Source organism: Scyliorhinus torazame, chromosome 7, assembly GCF_047496885.1.
Source record: "Scyliorhinus torazame isolate Kashiwa2021f chromosome 7, sScyTor2.1, whole genome shotgun sequence".
NCBI lineage: Eukaryota > Metazoa > Chordata > Chondrichthyes > Carcharhiniformes > Scyliorhinidae > Scyliorhinus > Scyliorhinus torazame.
This window is the reverse complement of record NC_092713.1, coordinates 137,554,096-137,580,369: the sequence shown is the minus strand read 5'-3', so window position 1 is coordinate 137,580,369 and position 26,274 is coordinate 137,554,096. Positions and strand designations below refer to the sequence as shown.

At 47.0% G+C, this 26,274-nt stretch overlaps 1 protein-coding gene across 5 annotated transcripts in view; it reads right to left on the bottom strand.

Moving 5' to 3' along the window:
• Positions 1 to 2,690: 2,690 nt before the first annotated feature.
• Positions 2,691 to 26,274, bottom strand: part of suco (SUN domain containing ossification factor) — a 129,891-nt gene continuing 106,307 nt past the window's right edge. For 3 of the 5 annotated variants that reach the window (XM_072511563.1, XM_072511565.1, XM_072511564.1), the window contains 6 exons: positions 15,201 to 15,288; positions 13,802 to 13,906; positions 13,238 to 13,392; positions 6,339 to 6,430; positions 4,570 to 4,628; positions 2,691 to 4,402 (listed from right to left, as the gene is read on the bottom strand). In XM_072511563.1, coding sequence (XP_072367664.1) covers positions 3,959 to 4,402; positions 4,570 to 4,628; positions 6,339 to 6,430; positions 13,238 to 13,392; positions 13,802 to 13,906; positions 15,201 to 15,288 — 943 coding nt within the window. In that variant the 3' untranslated portion in view covers positions 2,691 to 3,958. Of the gene's footprint in view, positions 4,403 to 4,569; positions 6,181 to 6,338; positions 6,431 to 13,237; positions 13,393 to 13,801; positions 13,907 to 15,200; positions 15,289 to 26,274 lie in introns of those variants that run through there. The other 2 variants (XM_072511566.1, XM_072511567.1) reach the window with 2 other exon arrangements.

Here is a 26,274-nt window from a genome sequence, read left to right as displayed (position 1 = left end):
TGGCAATGCATTGGAGCCTCGTCTTCCAGGGGTGATTTTGAAGGAACAGACTGGCTTGGTTAAGGGCTGACATTTTTCGGCCAACTTGCGTCGATTATTTAATATGATCAGGTCCCTGAGCCAGAAGTGATTATTTCAATGGCTACTAAAAAGGTGTTTGATAGGGTAGCGTGTCACTACCTGTTCAAGATTCTTGGAAGGATCATTTTGGGCCTAAGTTTATATCTTGGTCTTCCGTCCAGGGCCCTCACTGCATGTTTTCATACTAATGCCCGGAGCTCAGGCTACTTTCAGTTGAATACAGGTATGAGGCAGGGTTGCCCAGTCCCCACTTTTGTTTGCCATTGCAATCGAGCCTCTGGCCTAGCGTTGAGGTAATCTATGGGCTGGAGGGAGAAAGAGAGCATAGGGTATCCTTGTATCCAGATGATCAGCTGCTTTACATAACAGATCCACTCTCCAATGTGGAGGAGATAATGAAACTACTTGGGAGTTTTAGCTCCTTCACTGGGTACAAGTTGTCTCAGGACAAAAGTGAATACTTTCCAGTGAACTCCCCAGAAAGGGGAGCCGATTTGGGGTTGTTGCCTTTGTGCTTGGCCAGGTCAAGTTTTCGTTTTAGGGAATCTAAGTGGCACACGATTGGGCCTCACTTTATGGACTGAATTTCGGTAGCCTGGTGAATGGAATCAAATCGGACTTGAAAAGGTGGGCTCACTTGCCTCGTCATTGGCAGGCGGGGTTCAGACAGTAAAAATGAATACGCTCCAGAGGTTTAAATTTTTGTTTCAGTGTCTCAACATTTTTCTTTGTTAAGGCTAATAAGATGATCTTCCTTTATTTAGGTGAGCAAGACCCCAGTGATTTGTAAGATGCTTTTGCAGAGCAGGAGGCACTCAGGGTGCGGAGCGCTGCCTAATCTGTTATTTTGTTATTGGACTATGAACATGGAAAAGATCCGGGGGTGGCTTAAAGATGCAAATTTCATAGGAGGGCAGATAATCAAAACATAGCTCCAAAGAATCAACTAAAAATAACCATTGTGCATTATAATCCAGCAGTTACTTTTGAGCTAAATCGTGATTAAAACTAGGTCACCAAAAAAGCGTTGCAAATGGGGAGCAATGATCTGCTTGACAATGCTTTGACAGTCACCCAGACCTGAAACTTAGCTCCCTTCTCTCTCTCCACAGATGCTGTCAGGCCAGAGGTGGTCCTGTATTGGTTTTTGTTTAGATTTCAGCACCCACAGTAAATCTGCTTTTACTTTAGCAATGTTCTGATAAATTCGCAGAAATGGTTGCTCTGAATTGTGGTCTCTCGGAATTTAAAACTAGCAAAGTGGTGTAGCTAGACAACTTGAAAAATTGGTATCATTCTGGAATGAAATGTTACAGCTATGTGGTTAAAAGGCATTTAATATGCAAGAGAGCTCTGCTGGAGAATTAATCAGGTAGTCCTTTGATCAATAGAAGTACTTTGAATGTGATGAAGCTTCAAACCACCACGCAGAGGGCTCTGCCTACAAGCAGCTGTTAAAGGTCAATGTCCAAGATGGGCAATGGGAGTGCAAACAGCAGAGGCATAAAATCAGATGAAATTGGTCAAAATCCAACACTTAGGCACTGTCATCTTTCTTTTTTAGAAAATCAGAACAACTGAAAGTGAAGTTATTTAAACAGGAGTCTCCCTTGTGGCTTTACCAAATGGAACATTGCCAAGCTTCTACAGCAACTAATACTCAGTTAAAAATCTGTCTGGTCATTATGCAGTGTTTAAATTGGTACACTGCTCTGAAGTTGGCCAACAGTAACAAATAAACAGGTGGAATGACAAAAATAGAAGCAGAAACTAGACACAGTTAGGGAGTGGTAGAGAAGTGCAAGAACACACTGATGGAGCGGGTGCAGATCAGGTGGGGAGTGACAGCAAGAAGCAAGAGAACAGTATGGTGACCATGTAAGACTTCAAAAAATAGGGAAAGAGATACACATGTGGACAGGCATGAAGACTTGAAAAAGAGATCGTACTAGCTAGGGTGAGAGTTGAAAGGAACGAAGAGTAACAAAACAAAGAGCAAGGAGGAATGAAATGCAACTTTGGAGTAGAAGGTTAAGAAAGGGGAGAGAGCGTATTTATAGTTTCACATCGCTACACACGAAGCCACACACGCACGCACAAATCCCCAGCCCTCCCTCTCACCTGCTGGTGATTCCAGTTTGTCCTGTACCCCAACCCTCACCCTGTTTTCCTCATTGCCACCCTCTTATGCCTGCTTCGAGGCACCCCCCCCCCCCCCCCCCCCCCCCGCACAGAAGCCCACTTTCTCTCCCGCTCACTCCACTGTCCACGTGCGCAGATCTGGAAATTTGCATTTTGTACTGTTTCCAACTTGTCCAGTCAGAGGCTGGATTCTGCCGAAGCCAGTCTCCGACTGGTAAGCAGTATTTTCCAAATTTTGTACATCAGCCTGGCCTGCCATGGAAGCCCTGAAAGCATCCGGTGGAACCCTGGGGTTTTGCAGAACCCAGTTTGGAGAAACCCTGCACGAGTACATCAAAACAAGTCCAGTCACTTGGGCAAAAGCACAAGTGATTGCAATTGCATCATTAATAACGACAAGAATAAACGCATCATCTGTGAAACGCTGACCACCCTTTCGTTTGATTGCATAATAACAAAAGCATACGAATGTTTAATTCTTTTTATTAGTTCCTGGATCTAATAAAAAAAGGGGGCAAAAGGAAATTCAACTTATTTCAACAGAGCAAAGACAATAAAGTGTTCAGTTTTATTTAGAAATTCACAGTTTTCTAATGGTACTACAGCTCTGCAGTCACATTATGCTCCTGTTCCACAGTGTTGTGCATAGCACTCAAAACGACAAGTTTTAAAAACATATATAAATAACGTTATTTAACTTTAGACCCGCTCGTGAAGGCCCATAACAAACGGTCCTCAAGTGTTGAGTGGCTAATGTACAAATCAGCCAGGTAGGATTACCGCCACCAGAGGCAAACTTGATGGGGGTAGAGGTGGGGCAGGGCATGGAACACATGAAATCCAGTATTAAATTAGTTACGTTACAGGATATGACAAACTTCAATTCAGCAAAAGACACTAGAATAAAAAAAAAGTGAAAGTGCACATTGAACTATAAGTTAACGATTTGACATCATGTATGTTTCGCCATTAAAGAATGCTCTCCTCGAACACTCAGCTCATTCGTTCACAAATATATACATTCAAAAAAAAAATCTCACTTTCACACATTACCTTTCTATATGCCTCAGAAATAAAAACACTACCAGGATGCGAAAGTACCAGGTGAAATGCATACAAATCTGTAGCCAATTTAGAAGTAGTCGGCTCACCTACAATGAACTGAATTTGAAATTGATTTTCAGAAAAATAATTTCATTGAAATCCTCTCCCATTAACATTTGACTTTTTGGAATTGATATCCATCTGACTGTGTGCAGACCATCTCTACAGCACTATAGTGTTACACTGTCAAATTCTGTATAATTAAAAGGAAAGATGAACACAAGGTAAATTGGAGATCGAAAATCTCCACCTTTCAGCTACGTTATAAATATACAAAGGCACAAATATGGAAAGATGCAAGAACAAGGAATACAGCTCGATGCAGAAATTATGCATTAATCCCTGTTCCATCTGTAACCAATTAATTATATGGATTCTTAATCCAGTTAATTCAACTGTATCTCCGTGCAAAAGATCTGGGAGATTTGTCTTATGTACCCTTTCAAAACTGACTTGCAGAATTCTGCTTCCCATGAGGGACAGCTAAAAAAGGGCAACCGTCTCCACCCTGAATACAGACCCTCGCAGCAGTAGATTAGTTGCTTGAAGTTCAGGCGTTGCAAGGCTGAAAGCACCTTGTAAACCATAAACGCAGAATAGGAAGAGGCAGTTCCAATCCAAAATCGACAAGTCACACGTGGCCCGAAACTGTTGTGACACCAAATGCTCCCACAGTAATATCCTTGTTTCCTTTTATTATGTCATGCAAACTTGGCATTGATCCCGATTTAGTCTGTATCAAGTTACTAATGAACTTCCCTTGATCTGTGACCTTTGACTTCTTCCTTTTCAAAGATCGCTTTTCAGTTTTAGTCTTTTGCTGTTGTCCATTGCAGAGGCTTGTGCATGCTGAAATGCCGCAAAAATAAGATTCTTCAGATTGTGATGAGGTCTCTGAACCCCCTTCAGATGGAGGACCTTTGTGAGAAGAACTGTATACAACACCCGTGCTGGAAAAGTCACTTGGATTTGAAAGAGGTTTACAAGGTTTTATCCCTCCATTAACCATTGGGATTACAGACTCTGTGGGTTTTATAGTGTGAACCTTCTCGATTTTCGTTCTGCTGCGTTTTTTCTATTAAAAGAAAAATAAAATTTCAAACATTTTGTAAGCTCAGAGAAATGAAAGCATCTTGGTACCTAATTCTTCTGCTGGTCTGGCTAAAGCATTGGTTGGTTAGTAACTAGGCTGCAGTTAAAATTTGAGGCAACAAAAATATTTTAAGGTAAATAACACTGTACCTTTTTATTGTCTTGTAAAAACTTTAGTGGTTCTACAATATACAAGTCATCTGGACCCACTAAAAAAGATAGAAGTTGGTGATATTAGCAACCTGTGACATGGTAAAACAAGGATTCACATTTTCTAACTCATTTCTAAGGAGACACTTGGGAGCAAATAGCACATATGCAATCTGCCTATTAAAGTTAATGTGTTTTCTCTTGCCTGAAGAGAACATAATGCAACAAATATGATCTTGTTGGAAAAATAAACTCATTCAAATGACTTGCGAAACAAAGTGAGGGTAAAAAGCATTCAGCTGCTCTTATAGGAAGCCCCTTCTGTTCATCCCTATTTTCACAAATACCAGTTTTCTTCTCCACCTTTCTGGATAGAAAATATTAGAGTGAAACGACCTTCCATCCTGCTTCGAACAAATCCAACCCAAATGCCCAACAAGGCAGAACAATCCCAAGAAATCTCTTTTTTTAGGTGAGTACAGTTACATTTAAATAAGTCTATTAATAGTGTATTTCATTTCAAAAGAATTAATGGAGGGTTGGGGATTATGATGCAGGGGAAAGAAAAAAAGTCATCTACACTTTCCTCCTTCCTCATCATTTTAAGCATTCGGACTTTAAATTGAGCACCTCTCTTGGAAGCAGAAAGGGAAACGAGTTAGGGAAGCAAAGATGTTCCAATGCTTACAACCAAATGGCCCAAAAAGTAAAACAAATTTAAGACCGGAGCAGTTTAAATTGCTGAGTAACCCAATACCACAAGAATCTTTTGGAATTATACTTTTGAGTTAGACAGAATTAATTATAAACAAGTCTGTAAAAAAATAAATAATTTACACTCAATGATGTCGGAGTCACTAACAAGTGCTGGCATTTTCCTGAGGTGATGACATGCTGATTATTGAACTGCTATTGGCCATGCTCTTTGCAGTTGTTTGAAGCAACCGAGTGCTTTGCTAGGTCACTTCAGTGGGTAGTTAATAGTCAACCAAATTGGAGTCACAGAGGTGTGATCAGGTATGGGTAGGAAGTTTCTTTCCCTCTCGGGACTTAGTGAAGCAATTAGGTTTTATGATATTCAATTAAAATAGCCAGAAATAAAACTGTCATGGGATTTGAAATCACTTTCTGGATTATTGTTCACGTAACAATCACTTTCTGGATTATTAGTCTAAGCTTCTGGATTACTGTTCTCTTAACAATCACTGTACTACCCTGTGACTGTCTTGCTTGTAATTCAGAGATCTCTCTCGTATATTCACTCATTCCAAAATGGATGCTGAATTGCAAATTATTTTGGTAAATTAGCTAAGTGCAACGAACTATAAGCAAAGGAATTTTAAAAATTGCCTGCAAACCTGCAACAGGAAAATAGCTCACATACGCTTATGATGGTCCTTAGTACTAAAATTCTCACATATTGCTGATGTCAAATCACTGAAGTACAACTTTTATTCAGCAAACATAGTTAAAGAAAAGATTCTGCTCGCACTGAGTTGCCTCGAACTGCACTGCCTTCCGATGATATAGCTCTTCCACTGACTGATTTATTGCGCTGGCCCCTGAACCTTTCCTCTGGTGATGAACTCTTCTCTTTTTGATTACCAACTGCTAACAAATAACGAGGGAAGAAAAACATTGAAATAAGCCAGTGCAAATATTTTTATAACAGAAGATTTCATATAGGTACTGCTCAGGTTTCAAATTCAGTGTAGACTTGTATAAGCAACTTAAAAATGATCTTAAATGGTAACGGTTTAGATATCCACCTTCTGTTGTAGGTAACTGAAAAGACTTTGAACGAACGAAGGGGAATGAAGTTCGTCTGCGAATATTCATGTCATCATACGAAGAAAAACACCTATACAAAAGAAAAGCTGTTAAATTAGGATTGCCTTCACTAAATTTTCTTATATCTTAAACATACTGTTCAACTTATACATGTACTAAGTAGCTAATTAAAATAAGAATAATTTCATTACAAACTTTAGAAACTTTGCCCATGCAGACAAAGGGAGAAAGTGCTAACTCCACGGTTGGAATCAAACCCAGGTTCCCTGGCGCTGTGATGCAGTAATGCAAACCACTGTGGTGCAAATGTGGTTCAAGAAAAAAATGTGGCATGCAATGTATACCAATACCATCCTATTTATCCCTTTACTCAACATAAAGTTACAAATTGTAACTGTGGCTACTGTTAATCTGTTTGACTTGAAATAGCATACGAGATTAAAAGAGCTTTAGCCAAATATTTAGTTTTATAACAGTACAAATTGAGGAGACATTGTGCAAAATTCAGAACAGAAAGCCTTTAACGTGGTATCCCTTTGAAGAACATCCAAAAATAAATTAGCACATAAGCCTCAAAACAAAATATACCAAGAAGAATAGTTAAAGATCTGCCCCGATCTCAAACTTAAGGTTTAAAAAAAAATATCTTTATTCAACAAATTTTCACCATCCAGAAACGAACAATCCCACCAAACTCAGGAACCCCACCCTCATTTCGCCCTTCCCCCACTTCCCCCTCCCCCACTTTGCCCTTCCCCCTCCCCCACTTTGCCCTTCCCCCCCCCCCACGTTGCCCTTCCCCCCTCCCCCACGTTGCCCTCCCCCCTCCCCCACTTTGCCCTCCCCCCTCCCCCACTTTGCCCTCCCCCCTCCCCCACTTTGTCCTCCCCCCCCCCCCACTTTGTCCTCCCCCTCCCCCACTTTGCCCTTCCCCCTCCCCCACTTTGCCCTTCCCCCTCCCCCACTTTGCCCTTCCCCCTCCCCCACTTTGCCCTTCCCCCTCCCCCACTTTGCCCTTCCCCCTCCCCCACTTTGCCCTTCCCCCTCCCCCACTTTGCCCTTCCCCCTCCCCCACTTTGCCCTTCCCCCTCCCCCACTTTGCCCTTCCCCCTCCCCCACTTTGCCCTTCCCCCTCCCCCACTTTGCCCTTCCCCCTCCCCCACTTTGCCCTTCCCCCTCCCCCACTTTGCCCTTCCCCCTCCCCCACTTTGCCCTTCCCCCCTCCCCCACTTTGCCCTTCCCCCCTCCCCCACTTTGCCCTTCCCCCCTCCCCCACTTTGCCCTTCCCCCCTCCCCCACTTTGCCCTTCCCCCCCTCCCCCACTTTGCCCTTCCCCCCTCCCCCACTTTGCCCTTCCCCCCTCCCCCACTTTGCCCTTCCCCCCCTCCCCCACTTTGCCCTTCCCCCCTCCCCCACTTTGCCCTTCCCCCCCTCCCCCACTTTGCCCTACCCCCCCTCCCCCACTTTGCCCTACCCCCCCTCCCCCACTTTGCCCTACCCCCCTCCCCCACTTTGCCCTACCCCCTCCCCCACTTTGCCCTACCCCCTCCCCCACTTTGCCCTACCCCCTCCCCCACTTTGCCCTTCCCCCTCCCCCACTTTGCCCTTCCCCCTCCCCCACTTTGCCCTTCCCCCTCCCCCACTTTGCCCTTCCCCCTCCCCCACTTTGCCCTTCCCCCTCCCCCACTTTGCCCTTCCCCCTCCCCCACTTTGCCCTTCCCCCCTCCCCCACTTTGCCCTTCCCCCTCCCCCACTTTGCCCTTCCCCCTCCCCCACTTTGCCCTTCCCCCTCCCCCACTTTGCCCTTCCCCCTCCCCCACTTTGCCCTTCCCCCTCCCCCACTTTTGCCCTTCCCCCTCCCCCACTTTGCCCTTCCCCCCTCCCCCACTTTGCCCTTCCCCCTCCCCCACTTTGCCCTTCCCCCTCCCCCACTTTGCCCTTCCCCCTCCCCCACTTTGCCCTTCCCCCTCCCCCACTTTGCCCTTCCCCCTCCCCCACTTTGCCCTTCCCCCCTCCCCCACTTTGCCCTTCCCCCTCCCCCACTTTGCCCTTCCCCCCTCCCCCACTTTGCCCCTTCCCCCTCCCCCACTTTGCCCTTCCCCCTCCCCCACTTTGCCCTTCCCCCTCCCCCACTTTGCCCTTCCCCCTCCCCCACTTTGCCCTTCCCCCTCCCCCACTTTGCCCTTCCCCCTCCCCCACTTTGCCCTTCCCCCTCCCCCACTTTGCCCTTCCCCCTCCCCCACTTTGCCCTTCCCCCTCCCCCACTTTGCCCTTCCCCCTCCCCCACTTTGCCCTTCCCCCTCCCCCACTTTGCCCTTCCCCCTCCCCCACTTTGCCCTTCCCCCTCCCCCACTTTGCCCTTCCCCCTCCCCCACTTTGCCCTTCCCCCCTCCCCCACTTTGCCCTTCCCCCCTCCCCCACTTTGCCCTTCCCCCCTCCCCCACTTTGCCCTTCCCCCTCCCCCACTTTGCCCTTCCCCCCTCCCCCACTTTCCCTCCCCCACTTTGCCCTACCCCCTCCCCCACTTTGCCCTACCCCCTCCCCCACTTTGCCCTACCCCCTCCCCCACTTTGCCCTACCCCCTCCCCGCCCCCCAATTCGCCATTCCCCCCCCCTCCCCCACTTCTCCCTTCCTCTCTCCTCCCCCACTTCTCCCTTCCTCTCTCCTCCCCCACTTCTCCCTTCCTCTCTCCTCTCTCCTCCCCCACTTCTCCCTTCCTCTCTCCTCCCCCACTTCTCCCTTCCTCTCTCCTCCCCCACTTCTCCCTTCCTCTCCCCCCCCCCCACTTCTCCCTTCCCCTCTCCCCCCCCACTTCTCCCTTCCTCCGCCCCCTCCCCCACTTCTCCTTTCCTCCTCACCCCCCCACTTCTCCCTCTCCCCACCCCCGATTCTCCCTTCCCCCCCAAACTGTCAACGGTAACCAACTCCTGCAAGTGCAAACCCCCAAAATTGTAGAACCCCTCCTTTGCCCCCTCAGCTCCAACCTCACCTTCTCCAGGGGCAAAAGCTCCAGTAGGTCTCCCCGCCATGCCGAGGCACAAGGTGCAGAAGCTGACCTCCACCCCGACCCAACAAGACCGGCCTACGAGCAATCAATGAGGCGAAGGCTAAAACATGTACCCTCGCTCCCGCCTGCAACTCGGGCCGGTCCAACATCCCGACACAGCTTCAAGGGGACCAGACGTCACATGCACATGCAAGACCCCGAGATTGTGCTAAATACCGTCCTCCAAAACTTTTCAGCTTCAGGCAAGACCAAAACATATGGACATGGTTCATGGGGCCCCTCCCGGATGGTTCACAGGCATCCTCCACACCCTCGAGCAGCTGGCTCATCCTTGATTTTGTTCGCTGCGCCCTGGACACTACCTTCAGCTGTTTCATAGAATCTCAGAATTTACAGTGCAGGAGGCCATTCGGCCAATCGAGTACCCCACTTAACCCCACACCTCCACCCCAATCCCGTAACCCCGCCGAACCTTTTTGGTTACTAAGGGCAATTTAGCATGGCCAAACCACCTAACCTGCACATCTTTGGACTGTGGGAGCAAACATGAGCACCCGGAGGAAACCCATGCAGACACGGGGACAACATGCAGCGTCCACAGTGACAGTAACCCAAGCCAGGAATTGAACCTGGGATCTCTGAGCTGTGCAGCAACTATACTAACCACTGTTACCTTGCTGCCCCCAACGTGCATCAGCCCCAACCTCACACACAAAGTCGAGGCATTCGCCCTCTGCAGCACCTCACACCAGTCCCTCTTCCAGCAGCCCCCCATCCTCCTCCCCCTTGGCCTTAATCCCCTCCATGGATACCCTATCCTCTTCCAGAATCCTCCCATATTGCTGAAACAACCCCCCTCTCCAGCTCCCCTGCGGATAGCATTCTCTCCAACAATGAACAAGGTGATCAACTTGTGCACCCCTCTGAAGAAAAACTTTGATAGAAAGACCAGCAGGCACGGAAATAAAAACAAGAATCATGGCAAAACATTTATTTTGACTGCCTGCACCCAGCCCATCAACAACAGAGGGAGGTTGTCCCATCTCGACAAGTTGGCCTTCATCCTCCCCACCAAACTAGTTAAATAGTATTTTTGGAGCCTTCCCCAAACCTAGGGCACCTGCACCCCCAAGTACCTAAAGTGTGTTGCTGCCAAATGGAATGAATAGGGCACCCCTGTCTCGTACCCCGGTGCAGTGCAAAATACCCCAAGTTCATTTTGTTAGTGCAAACGCTAGCCATCGGCTCCTTATACAACAGCCACACCCACACCACAAACCTCAGCCCAATTCCAGATTTCTCCAATACCGCCAGTAATCCCACTCTACCCGATCGAACGGCTTCTCTGCGTCCAGCACCACCACCACCACCACTGTCCCTTTTCCCTCCGCCAGAGACAGGACCACATTCAACAATCTCCTCACGTTCAAGAACAACTGCCTTCCCTTCACAAACCCCATCTGATCCTCCCCAATCATCTTTGGGAGGCATCCCTCCAACCTTAACACCAACACCGTTGCCAATATCTTGGCTTCTACATTCAATAGAGATATGGGCCTGTACGAACCACACTCCACCGGGTCCTTATCCTTTTTTAGCCGCAACGAAATAGAAGCTTGCCCCATCGTTTGTGGTAAGACACCCCTACCTATCGCATCCTCAAACATTGCTACCATCAACCGCACCAACTTGTCCTTAAATCTCTTATAGAATTCAACTGGGAACCCATTGGGCCCTGCCGCCTTCCCCACCTGCATCCTCCCAATCGCCTCCTTCACCTCACTGGCCCCTCCAACCCTACTCTAGTCTCCTCACTCTGCCACAGACACTCCAACCTGTCCAGGAACTCCCTTATCCCCCGCTGGTTCCAACTTATATAGATCCCTATAAAACTCCTTGATTACTTTATTAATCTGCTCCGGGGCCACCACGAGCTTCCCCATCTTATTTCATACTGAACTATCTCCCTCGCCGCCGCCTCCCTCCAGGGCTGGCCAGTCAGCATACTCCCTGCCTTCTCCCCATGTTCACAGACCACCCCCCCCTCACACCCTTCTCAACTGGCGCACCGCTTTCCCAGTGGACAACTGGTCAAACTTCACCTGTAACTCCTTCCTCTTGCTCAAACTTGAGGTTAATGAAGAGCTGAGTTCATGATTGGGTGAAGTATTAATGCACTATACAGAGTGGCTTTATTTTCTTCACACTGCTGAATTCACGATCAAACCCATGCGGTACATATGGCAAGTAGAGGCCAGATATTCCAGAGAAGGGAGAAGGAAAACCAGAATAACTAAAAGACACTCCCTCCTACTTTCCAAAAGGTTGATTCACAGTAGCATTTGAGAAGCAGAGAGCTCTCAGTCAAAACTGGTGTGCGGCTCAGGAAAATTAGCTGTGGAGTTTAAGTTACAGATCTTCCCTCCTATTCTTGTACATTTTTTTCAACCCCCTTCAATCTGCCATGCCAACATTGGGCACTTGATCGTTTCAGCACTGGCCATATCCATTGTGCAGCAAATTGGCAAAAAAGTGGGGCTTAGTGGGAAACCCGGAATGTAGCTGTGGTGCCCCCAATGACTCCCACCATTGAAGACTGCCCCCTGACATAATTCAATGGCAGCCTCAGAAAGCACTGTTGCTTCACAGCGCCAGGGTTCGAGGTTCGATTCCTGGCTTGGGTCACTTCTGTGCGGAGTCTGCATGTCCTCATTGTCTGCGTGGGTTTCCTCCGGGTGCCCCGGTTTCCTCTCACAAGTCCCGAAATACGGGCTGTTAGATCATTTGGACATTCTGAATTCTCCTTCAGTGTACCCGAACAGGTGCCAGAATGTGGCAACTAGGGGCTTTTCACAGGCAGCACGGTGGTACAGTGGCGCCCAAGTCCCAGGTTCGATCCCGGCTCTGGGTCACTGTCTGTGTGGAGTTTGCACATTCTCCCCGTGTTTGCTTGGGTTTCACCCCCACAACCCAAAGGTGTGCAGGGTAGGTGGATTGGCCACGCTAAATTGCCCCTTAATTGGAAAAAATGCATTGGGTACTCTAAATTTTTTTTTTTTTTTATAAACTAGGTGCTTTTCACAGTAACTTCATTACAGTCTTAATGTAAGCCTACTTGTGACAATAAAGATTATGAAAGATTAAAGAAAGCTCAATTTAGCCACTGCAGAAGCTGTTTGGTGATTACTGCGCGCAAAAGAAATTCTAGTACTGGTTTGCATGAACGAGGGTGGAATATTTACTAAAGCAAACCAGCATAAAACTGCTAAAGGTTAGTCAGGCTTGATCCCTTTTTATTCAAAACTTCTTGGACCAACAGGTTTTGTTTTAAAAATATGTAGCTTTCGGACTTGTGACAATCAAAAACTTGCTTTAAATAACTATCTTGACCAGTAATGTTAGCACAACAAGTTCTTGCTGACACACTGCACAGGTGTGCAATTTGTGTGTTTGCACATGGCAGACTTCAGTATGGGTGAGACACAGGATTGTGAAGACAGTTTAAGTATCTCTGGCAATTGAAATAAAAGGGAGATTAGTATATGCAGATATCAGCCAAGTTGTGGCAAGGTGCATTCCACTCCCATCTTGCATTCTATGTCTAAGTGTAACACATACACGGAACACTTAAAATCATTGGGTCAGCACCCTAGAATTAGGCATATTTGGCAAAATCATTAGTTCAGCACCCTAAAATTAATTAGTCGTATTTGGCCAAGTATGAGTATTTTCCAGAAATCTCATTTAAGGTACGAGTGTGGTTGCAGGTTTGTACTGAAGGCAAAAAGATCCATCTCTTTTTAAAACTGTTATTTTGTACAACTCAAGTCTGAAACTACAAGCATACAGAAAGGAAAACATCCAATTACCTTTTTGGGCTTGGGTAGTGATTGCTTTTGGGAACTGTAGGCGAGTGACCATCTTGTGACATAGGGTTGTTCCAGCAACGTTGCACACAGAGCAGTACAGCCAGAATGATACAAACAGCTAAGGAAACCACAAGGTAGCTCTGACGATCAGAAACCTGGAAGGAAACACATTTGAGGTGTTAAAAGCTGAAATTACTATCGGTATATGAATATTTACTGAACAAAGAAGCTTCTTCATTTAGCTCAAGCAACGGCAACATTTGCTATCCTGAATTTGTCATACCGAAATAAATGTAATTTAACATCTCAAGTATATGCTTTCATTTCCGTGACATGACAAGGCACAGCTTCTCCCTGCACACTATATACGAAGCAGGATTCATAATTTAGTAAAAGGAATGAGAGACATTATGCACTAATATTGTTCGAGCCACATTGTGAAGCAAGGGAGGAATCCAGTTAAGGAATGAAATTTTATTCAAAACATTCATATTCAAATCATGATGTGAAAGTTTCCATATAATTTCACAATAGCAATTACTAAGTAGTTTACAAATTATTTACCTCATGGTCCAGTTTTTTCACTGTTTCAGATAGGTTTCTGACTAGTTGTGTCATGTTTGCAAGCTCTCCCTGAAGTAAACCAATTGCTTCAGTTTGCCGCTGATCCTGTATTGAAAGAAGTCTGAACAATCAGCAAACAAACTGCTGCCCAAAATATTAAAATACTTCTGAAATGGAAGCCAATAAAATTAACGCTGGGACATAAACGCTCCAACTGTAACTCTTACTTTAAAAATTTAAAAATGGTCCTTTTCAAAGCTATAGAATTCTACAATTGAACTTTGTATGTTTTGAACTGGGTTATTGTCTTTAACAGTTTCTCCCCTGGGAATGAGGAAAGACGAGACCCACTTACTTCAACCCACAATTTATTTTAAAAGTGCAGATGATTCTCAAACACTGATAATACAACTTCATCCATTAAAAGTTATTTGATCCATCTGGGTACAAGTCAACTGGGCAGTAGGAATGGTTTCAATTTATTCTGAAATCGACCGAACAGCAAATTCCAGAGGTAACATTTGATCATTACATTGAATCACCAAACCACTGGATAACAGGAAACACACTGGGATGGCTTCAAAAAAGCCTGCATTTGCTAAGGAATTAGGATGGCTTACAGCAACCCTATACCAGAGGGCAAGAGCACTGTGGTATTGATAGTGAAACAATTATTCACCATTACGCAAGTGAAACTAAGTAATTTCTGAAGCCAGCACATGCACATAACCTGAAAATTCAGAAACCGCTGCAAGTGATTCTCTGACCCTCCAGAGGATACACGCATCAAGACATTCCCCCATACTGCAATCAAGAGGAAAAGCTCACCAATTGAGAAGAATGTCCACCTTTTATGCTGTTAGTCTTGTTGTGAAAAACCAACTTACATGTTGGTGATTGGGATGCAATTGTTTTTTTATATAAAACGGCGAACAAAGTTCATAATTATTGCTAAACACCCTCACTAGTTCAGCTAATTTTATATTTGTGTAATGTCAAATTTCTCTAGCATGATTGAGAATTTCACATTCTTGAAATATTTTTTTCAAAGTTGGCTTATGTTGATTTTTTTTGGCTGGGTGGGGGGGCGGAAAGAGAGAGAGAGAGAGAGTTTGAGCTGGGGTGGCACAAAGAACAGCAGAAGTAAAAAGATAAGATTCAGCAAGAAAAAGACAGACAGACTTGAGGACACGAGGGAAAGGACAGTTGTGAAGAGGCATGTGAACAGAATTAGTAGATGGCACAAGAGGGAACAAACAACTAACACAGTAAGGCCAGCAGTTACACTGCTGGTCTCAGTCAACTTAAATCTTCCTGATAAGGCGGAGTACATTCAAATGTACTTAACATCCTAAATCAGGAGATTTCTGGACCTTTCTTTGGAAGTATTATAAAATACCTTCTCCTCGGCTATTCTTGAAGTATTCTGTAGTTTTATAATGGTCTTGTTAAATGCCTTCTGCATTTCTTCCATTTGTTTGCGATACCTGGAAAGCAAAACATAATAATTTCTCAAGAAAACAACAGCAGAATTTGATATTTCCAAGTTTGCTAACACCACAAAACGTGGTGGGAATGAGAGTGGTGAGAAGGATGTTAAGAGGCTTCAAGGTGATATTGACAAGTTGAGTGGATAGGCAAATACATGGTAGATGCAGTATAATGTGGATAAATGTGAAGTTGTCCACTTCGTTAGACTCATTCCTGGGTTTGCAGGATTGTCGTACGATGAGAGATGGCGTCAACTGGGGTCTGTATTCACTAGAATGGAGGGGAATGAAATGGGATCTAATTGAAATATAAAATGCTGACAGGGCTGGACAGACTGGATACAGGGGTGTTGTTTCCTCTGGCTGGGGGTTCCAGAACAAGGGATCACAGTCTCAGGATAGGCCATTTAGGACTGAGATGAGGAAAAACGTCTTCACTCAGAGGGTGGTGAACCTGTGGAATTCTCCACCACAGAAGGCTGTGGAGATCAAGCCACTGAATATATTTAAGGAATTAGATTTCTAGACTCTAGCATGGTGTATGGGGAGACACAGGGTATGGTGTTGAGATAGAGCTATTATAATATTGAATGGTGGAACAGGCTCGAATAGATGAATGGCCTATGCCTGTTCCTGCGAGTAAATGTTGCTTTATTGTATGCATCCTCAGTGACACAATGACCTTCACTTACTCACTTGTAAAGTACGAGTAGATCAGTATGATGCTTACAGAATCAGTCAGTCAGTCATGCAAATAACCAAAATAAAATTGTAAATGAATGAAAAGGGACAAATTTGAATAGTTAATACCCATTACAGTTCACCAATAACTAATAATTAGTTATTAATAGCTTCAGTATCACTTTAGTGCAAGAAAGACTGTGCCCGAGGAATAGATACTGAAGTTTCTTTTCAGAAAAGATCGGAATCTGATGCTAAAATCAAAAACTGCCACCAAAAAACATTCTTAGGTTCAGCAGAAGGCTGAGGAGCAGAGAATTAGACACTGAAAAGGCAGAAAGTAAAGTGCATGTGTATGAAATGGGACTGGATTAAAGAAATCGTTGACTGGCGATTGGAATGACTAGCAAAGTGCCAGAAGGAATTTCATCCTCCCCACCCTTCAAAATAGTCCCACTAATTGTAAAAAAAATTTGACAGTGCTCCGTCAAAGGGTCTGCAAGTGTACCCAGCAAGTAGCATCATAATTCAGTATGGCTCCAGGTTTGATCCCAAATTTGAAATCAGCTCCCCTCAGCCACGGTGGTGCCACAGGTGCTGTAATTAACCTCAATGCACGTCAAAATGGGGCTGCGGTTAACAGCCCACCATATAGATTTGCTCACCATTATGCAGATACTTAATTAGGCTATGGATTCTACAATTCGACTTGGATGCAAGATACCCTGCAGGCAAATGCTTTGCCAGGTCCACATGAATAATGGGCAACTGGACAAGGCAACGTCATTTTGGGGGGGGGGGGGGGGGGGGGGGGGGGAAAGAGAGAGAGAGAGACAGAGAGAGAGGCGGAGAGAGAGAGAGACAGAGAGAGAGGCGGAGAGAGAGAGAGACAGAGAGAGAGGCGGAGAGAGAGAGACAGAGAGAGAGGCGGAGAGAGAGAGACAGAGAGAGAGGCGGAGAGAGAGAGACAGAGAGAGAGGCGGAGAGAGAGAGACAGAGAGAGAGACAGAGAGAGAGGCGGAGAGAGAGAGACAGAGAGAGAGGCGGAGAGAGAGAGACAGAGAGAGAGGCGGAGAGAGAGAGACAGAGAGAGAGGCGGAGAGAGAGAGACAGAGAGAGAGGCGGAGAGAGAGAGACAGAGAGAGAGGCGGAGAGAGAGAGACAGAGAGAGAGGCGGAGAGAGAGAGACAGAGAGAGAGGCGGAGAGAGAGAGACAGAGAGAGAGGCGGAGAGAGAGAGACAGAGAGAGAGGCGGAGAGAGAGAGACAGAGAGAGAGGCGGAGAGAGAGAGACAGAGAGAGAGGCGGAGAGAGAGAGACAGAGAGAGAGGCGGAGAGAGAGAGACAGAGAGAGAGGCGGAGAGAGAGAGACAGAGAGAGAGGCGGAGAGAGAGAGGCGGAGAGAGAGAGACAGAGAGAGAGGCGGAGAGAGAGAGACAGAGAGAGAGGCGGAGAGAGAGAGACAGAGAGAGAGTGGGAGAGAGAGAGACAGAGAGAGAGTGGGAGAGAGAGAGACAGAGAGAGAGTGGGAGAGAGAGAGACAGAGACAGAGTGGGAGAGAGAGAGACAGAGACAGAGTGGGAGAGAGAGAGACAGAGACAGAGTGGGAGAGAGAGAGACAGAGACAGAGTGGGAGAGAGAGAGACAGAGAGAGTGGGAGAGAGAGAGACAGAGACAGAGTGGGAGAGAGAGAGAGACAGAGACAGAGTGGGAGAGAGAGAGAGACAGAGACAGAGTGGGAGAGAGAGAGAGACAGAGACAGAGTGGGAGAGAGAGAGAGACAGAGACGGAGTGGGAGAGAGAGAGAGAGACAGAGACGGAGTGGGAGAGAGAGAGAGACAGAGAGGGAGTGGGAGTGGGAGTGGGAGTGGGAGTGGGAGAGAGAGAGAGAGAGACACACACACAGACACACACACACACACACACACACAGACACACACAGACACACACAGACACACAGACACACAGACACACACACACACACAGACAGACAGACACACAGACACAGACACACACAGACAGACACACAGACAGACACACAGACAGACACACAGACAGACACACAGACACACAGACACACAGACACACAGACACAGACAGACAGACACACAGACAGACACACAGACAGACACACAGACAGACAGACACACAGACAGACAGACACACAGACAGACAGACACACAGACACACACAGACAGACACACACAGACAGAAACGAAACACACACAGATAAACAGATACAGACACACCGGGACAGACAGACACACCGGGACAGACAGACACACCGGGACAGACAGACACACCGGGACAGACAGACACAGACACACACACACACACACAGACACAGACACAGACACAGACACAGACACACACAGACAGAAACGAAACACACACAGATAAACAGATACAGACACACCGGGACAGACACACACACAGAGAGACACAGACACACAGACAGACACACACAGACAGACACACACACAGACAGACACATACACAGACAGACACACACAGAAACGAAACACACAGATAAACAGTAACAGACACACCGGCACAGACAGACAGACACACCGGCACAGACAGATACACACACACAGACAGATACAGACACACCGGCACAGACAGACACACACACGGACAGACACGAAACACACACACACACGGACAGACACGAAACACACACACACCGGGACAGACACACACACACATACATACCGGGACAGACACACACACACACACCGGGACAGACACACACACACACACACCGGGACAGACACACACACACACACCGGGACAGACACACACACCGGGACAGACACACACACACACACACCGGGACAGACACACACACACACACACCGGGACAGACACACACACACACACACACCGGGACAGACACACACACACCAGGACAGACACACACACACCGGGACACACACACACACACAGGGACACACACACCGGGACAGACACACACACACACACAGGGACAGACACACACACACACACACACAGGGACAGACACACACACACACACAGGGACAGGGACACACACACACCGGGACAGACACACACACACCGGGACAGACACACACACAGGGACAGACACACACACAGGGACAGACACACACACACAGGGACAGACACACACACACAGGGACAGACACACACACACACACAGGGACAGACACACACACACACACCGGGACAGACACACACACACCAGGACAGACACACACACACAGGGACACACACACCGGGACAGACACACACACACCAGGACAGACACACACACACAGGGACACACACACCGGGACAGACACACACACACACACAGGGACAGACACACACAGGGACAGACACACACACACAGGGACAGACACACACACACACACCGGGACAGACACACACCGGGACAGACACACACACACACAGGGACAGACACACACACACACACACACCGGGATAGACACACACACACACACACCGGGATAGACACACACACACACACACACACCGGGACAGACACGAAACACACACACACACACCGGGACAGACACGAAACACACACACACACCGGGACAGACACGAAACACACACACACACCGGGACAGACACGAAACACACACACACACAGGGACAGACACGAAACACACACACACACACAGGGACAGACACACACACACACACAGGGACAGACACACACACACACACAGGGACAGACACACACACACACACAGGGACAGACACACACACACACACAGGGACAGACACACACACACACACAGGGACAGACACACACACACACACAGGGACAGACACACACACACACCGGGACAGACACACACACACACACCGGGACAGACACACACACACAGGGACAGACACACACACACAGGGACAGACACACACACCGGGACAGACAGACACACAGGGACAGACACACACACCGGGACAGACAGACACACACACACACCGGGACAGACACACACACACACACAGGGACAGACACACACACACACACACCGGGACAGACACACACACACACACACACACTGGGACAGACACACACACACACACCGGGACAGACACACACACCGGGACAGACACACACACACCGGGACAGACACACACACACACCGGGACAGACAGACACACACACACACACACCGGGACAGACACACACACACACAGGGACAGACACACACACACACACCGGGACAGACACACACACACAGGGACAGACACGAAACACACACACACACACCGGGACAGACACGAAACACACACACACACCGGGACAGACACACACACACACACCGGGACAGACACACACACACACACCGGGACAGACACACACACACACACCGGGACAGACACACACACACACACCGGGACAGACACACACACACACACCGGGACAGACACACACACACACACACCGGGACAGACACACACACACACACCGGGACAGACAGACACACACACACACCGGGACAGACACACACACACACACACCGGGACAGACACACACACACACACACACCGGGACAGACACACACACACACACACCGGGACAGACACACACACCGGGACAGACAGACACACACACACACCGGGACAGACACACACATACACACACACCGGGACAGACACACACATACACACACACACCGGGACAGACACACACATACACACACACACCGGGACAGACACATACACACACACACCGGGACAGACACATACACACACACACCGGGACAGACACATACACACACACACCGGGACAGACACACACACACACACACCGGGACAGACACACACACACACACACACAGGGACAGACACACACACACACACACACAGGGACAGACACACACACACACACCGGGACAGACACACACACCGGGACAGACACACACACACACACACCGGGACAGACACACACACACACACACACACACACAGGGACAGACACACACACACACACACACACACACACACCGGGACAGACACACACACACACACACACACCGGGACAGACACACACACACCGGGACACACACACACACACCGGGACACACACACACACACCGGGACAGACACACACACACACACACACCGGGACAGACACACACACACACACACACCGGGACAGACACACACACACACACACACCGGGACAGACACACACACACACACACACACACCGGGACAGACACACACACACACACACACACACACACAGGGACAGACACACACACACACACACACACCGGGACAGACACACACACACACCGGGCCAGACACACACACACCGGGCCAGACACACACACACCGGGCCAGACACACACACACCGGGCCAGACACACACACACCGGGCCAGACACACACACACCGGGCCAGACACACACACACCGGGCCAGACACACACACACCGGGCCAGACACACACACACCGGGCCAGAAACACACACCGGGCCAGAAACACACACAGCCAGAAACACACACAGCCAGAAACACAGAGGGAGAGAGAGAGAGAGAGAGACGACTGGCCCAGACCAAATTCCGTTACCTGGGAGGGAGATCCCCAATAAAAAAACTCTAATAAAAAATAATTTAAAAAGAAAGAATGGGGGTGAATCACTCATGCAATAATTTGAAGGAAAAGTTAATGAAAACAACCCCAAGTCAACCTCAGCTCAGTAACTGGTGCCTTTCTTGGTTCCAAGACAGAGGCTGTGGGCTTATGCTCACTGTAATGATTCAAGCACAGCCCAAGGCAGCACTTCAGCAGTGCACTGAGAGAATATTGCACTTGAGATGCTAGCTTTTGAATGAGTAATTAAAATACAATCTGCTCTCTGACAGGATGCAAAATATGGCATATCACTATTCAAGGAAGATCACTGCAGTTCTCCAAGTGTCCTGGCCAATACTCATCCATCAACCAACACAGATGACCTATTCACATCCAGCCAATTTGTTTCACTTCACATGACAGAGTGGTCAACCGCACTGGACATAAAAGGCTATTGGCTGAGGAAATAGCTGTAGTGCACACCAGAACTAGCCACTATTCAGCCAAGCAATCAGCACAGCTATGGTGCTGAAACCCACTCGGCAAGGTGGACATTGCCTTGTTTATGGCTCACTCAAAGTAACAGCACATCTCTAACTTGACCAACTGCCACCCTCAACACATATGCTCCAATCAGCCAAGTGATAGAGAAAGGGGGTCAATTGCACGATCACTGAAAAACAGTGGCAGCTGTGTGCGTCATCGTCAAGATGCACTGCAGAAACTCACCAAAGTTCCTTAAACAACACCTTTCAAACCAACCACTATTACCATCTAAAAAGACGATGGCAGCAGATACCTGGGAACATCAACACCCAGAAGTTCCCCTTCACCATCCTGGGACACCATCCTGATTTAAATATATAGTCGCAGTTGCTTCACTGTTGCGGAGTCAAAATCCTGCAACTCCCTCTCCAACAGCACTGTGGGTGTACCCGCACCACAGGGACAACAGAAGCTTAAGTAAACTCTCACCCTATTTGTCAAGGACAATTAGGGATGGGCAATGAATGTTGGTCTAGCCAATAACACCCACATCCCTTAAATGATTTGGGGGAAAAAAAAAATCATAGATTATACGCTTCACGAGCTGGCTCACCATTGATTATTTCTGGTTCCAGTAGAATCACTCCACTCTATGCCTCACCACAGCCTTGGCCAAGACAAACATGAAATCATGGACCAAATGCCAAGGAAGGAAGAGGATCAGCCTCATGTGTGGTGGCAACCTTTGGCTGAAAATAGCAACAATGAGCCTTAGAAAAACTAATTAATGGAGGGCAAGAGGAAAATCATTGGGAGGCTGAATTGATACCAACATAGTAACAACGCAAGGCCAGCTTGAACCTGTTGCACTATTCGGAATCTCCATTTAATGGTGTTTGTGCCATATCCCTGGGTACCCCAAACAAACAAACTCTATTAATCTCGGTCTTGAAGGCTTCAATGTACCCAGAATCAACAACATTTCAGGGAGAGATTGCTCCAGATTTCTACTACCTTTTATGAAAAAACACTTCCTGATTTCACCAAAATTGGGCTAGCTCTAGTTTTAAGATTATGTCTGCTTATTTTAGCTTCCCCACCAGAGGAAATAGTTTCTATTGACCCTATTGAAATCCTTTATTAGTTTAAACACCTAATTTCGTCTAAATTTAGCTAATAAACAAACTCAAGGGAATGTAAGAAAATGGTCACAGTTTCAAAGAATATTAGCACAGCCTGGCACATCCAAGAATTCAAGGCAGCATCCCAAACTCAAACCATTTTCATCTACTTAATCAATTACATTCCCTAAATGGAGGTCAGGGAGTGGGGGACTTGCTGACAATTCCAAAGCTTTCAGGTTCATTCACAATTGCTCCAACAATGAAGCAGCCTATGCCTGCTCACATTTAAGATCTCATTGCAGCCTAGGTTCAAACATGGATAAACACTGCACTCCAGAGGCGAGGAGAGTCACTGCCCTTGACATCAAGGCAGCATTTGACCAAGTGTGACGTCAAGGAGGTCTAGTAAAACTGGAGTCAATGGGAATCGGGGGGAAACTCTGCTGGTTGGAGTCAGAAGATCGTCTGGTAATTGGAAGTCAATCATCTCAGTTCCACGACTTCACTGCAAGAGTTCCTCAGGGTCATGTCTTGGACCCAACCATCTTCAGCTGCTTCATCAATGTCCTTCCCTCCATCACAAAGTTAGAAGTGGGGTTGTTCACTGATGAGTGCCCAAAGTTCAGTACCATTCGCGACTCCTCAGGTACTGAAACAGGCCACGTCCAAATACAGTGAAGCCTGGACAATATTCAGGTTGGTTTGACAAGTGATAAGTAAAATGCACGCCACACAAATGCCAGGCAATGACCATCTCCAACAGGAGAAAATCTAACCATCGCTTCTTTACATTTTTTTTCTTAAATTTCGAGTACCCAATTCATTTTTTCCAATTAAGGGGCAATTTAGCATGGCCAATCCATCTACTCTGCACGTCTTTAGGTTGTGGGGGCGAAACCCATGCAAACACGGGGAGAATGTGCAAAATCCACATGCTCAGTGACCCAGAGCCGGGATCGAACCTGGGACCTCGGCATCTTGAGGCAGCAGTGCTAACCACTGCGCCGCCGTGCTGCCCTCCTCTTTACGTTCAATGGCATTACCATCACTAAATCTCCCACCAACATCCAGGGGGGTTACCATTGACCAGAAACTGAACTGCGCTAGCCATATAAATACTGTGGCTACAAGAGCCGGTCAGAGACTAGGAATCCTGCGGCTTGCAACTCACCGGATGCCCCAAAGCCTATCCATCATCTACAAGGTGCATGTCAGGAGTAAGGACTGTTGTATTCTCCAACAGCACTCAAGAAGCTCAACACTATCCAGGACAAAGCAGTGCACTTCATTACCTCCCTCCACCACTGACGTGCAGTGATAGTAATGTGTACCATCTAGAAGATACACTGCAGAGGAATTCACAAACCCATAACCGCTACCATCTAGAAGGACAAGGGCAGCAGACATAAGGGAACACCACAACCTGGAGGCTCCCCTACAAACCACTCCCCATCCTGACCTAGAAACTTATCACTGCCCCTTCACTGTCGCCTGGTCAAAATTCTGGAACTTCCTCCCCAACAGCACGGTGGGTATACCTACACCTAATGGACTGCAGCAATTCCAGAAAGCAGCTCATATCCATCTTCTCAAGAGCAATTGGGAAGGATAATAAATGCTGGCCTAGCCAGCACCACCGACATCCCATGCAAGAATTACAAGGACTTCCAAGCATATATTGCCTTGGTCTAATGAATAGCAACGTGCATGCATGGGACACAAATGCCAGGTGATGGCCATCTCCAATAAGAATTAATCCAACCTCATTCCTTTGGCTTTCAATGTAACCATCTAAATCCCCACAAGCATCTTTGGTTACCACTGACCAGAAGTTCAACTTAACGAGTCACAACACTATAGCCCCAGAGCAGGGCCAAAGCTGGGCACTCTGCAACATGTGGCTCACCTCCTGATTCTTTTAAACCTCCAAAAAGATACTCCCAGAGCCAGTAGGGATGAGCATTAAGTAGAGCCCCATCCAGTGGCACCTCAATCCTTGAACATTTCAAAAGCATTGATGTGGATGGATGAAATACAGGGCATACTGCAACAGGAAAATGCAAGTATGAAAGAGGGAGCGTTTAGAGGTGGAAAAAGAGAATTAAAGTTGCTGCTGATACTTTTAAACACATTGAATTCTTTATATATTTGCAGAATTTCTATACCTTCCACCAAACAAGATTAACCACTGACAAGATTGACTTGTAATAATAGCTATTACACATGAAAAAATAGCATATGGTTTCATGAATCCAAAGACTTTGCACTTGAAGGAACATCTAACATTCCATGACAAGCTGGAACCCACCACATTTCTACCGCTCTTCCGTTCCGAAGAATCATATTGGACTCAAAACCATTTCTCTCTCCCCACAGATACTGCCACACCTGCTGAGTTTCAGCACTTATACAATGGTGCCACATCTAATGTGCCCTACTGAACCCTTCATGCAAAATCATTCATTCCTTGAATACAACTGTACTCAATGCAAGTAAGTAAAAGTAACTATAAATCTTGCACCGAAACAGAGCTTCATAAATCTCAACAAATAGAAACTGAAGTTGAATGGTTATGAAACAGGAATCTAATACCTTTAAAAGCTCTCAATCTCACAAATAAACACAGGTAATTAAAAATAGAGCCAAATGTTTTGTCAGATCCCATTAACTCAAGGTCTCCCTTCTCGCTATTCAGTGCACGTAAATTAGTCCGCCCAGTGCAAGTAAGATTTTTGATCTGTAAGCAAGTCGAGCATTAAGTGGCAGCAGGCAGGAAAGTGGATTACAGTCACAATCAGATCAGCCATGATCTTATTAAATGGCACTGCAAATCTGAGGGGCCAAATGGTCTATTCCTGCTTCTATTATGCTCTTCTGCGTAGTTTTGTTAACAATAATAAACCACTGATCAAAAAGTGTCTCACACATAAGAGCATTAATGTAAAACACACCAGGGCCCCAGCTGCATTGTGAAAATGGCTGTGACAGTCCCCAAGGTTCAAAAAGGGAAATTGTATGTCAGTCTAGAAATCCACAACATAGCAGACATAAGATGCAATTCTGGACTCACAGCTATAGCAATGTACCTTTCACCTTGCACACATGCTGTGACA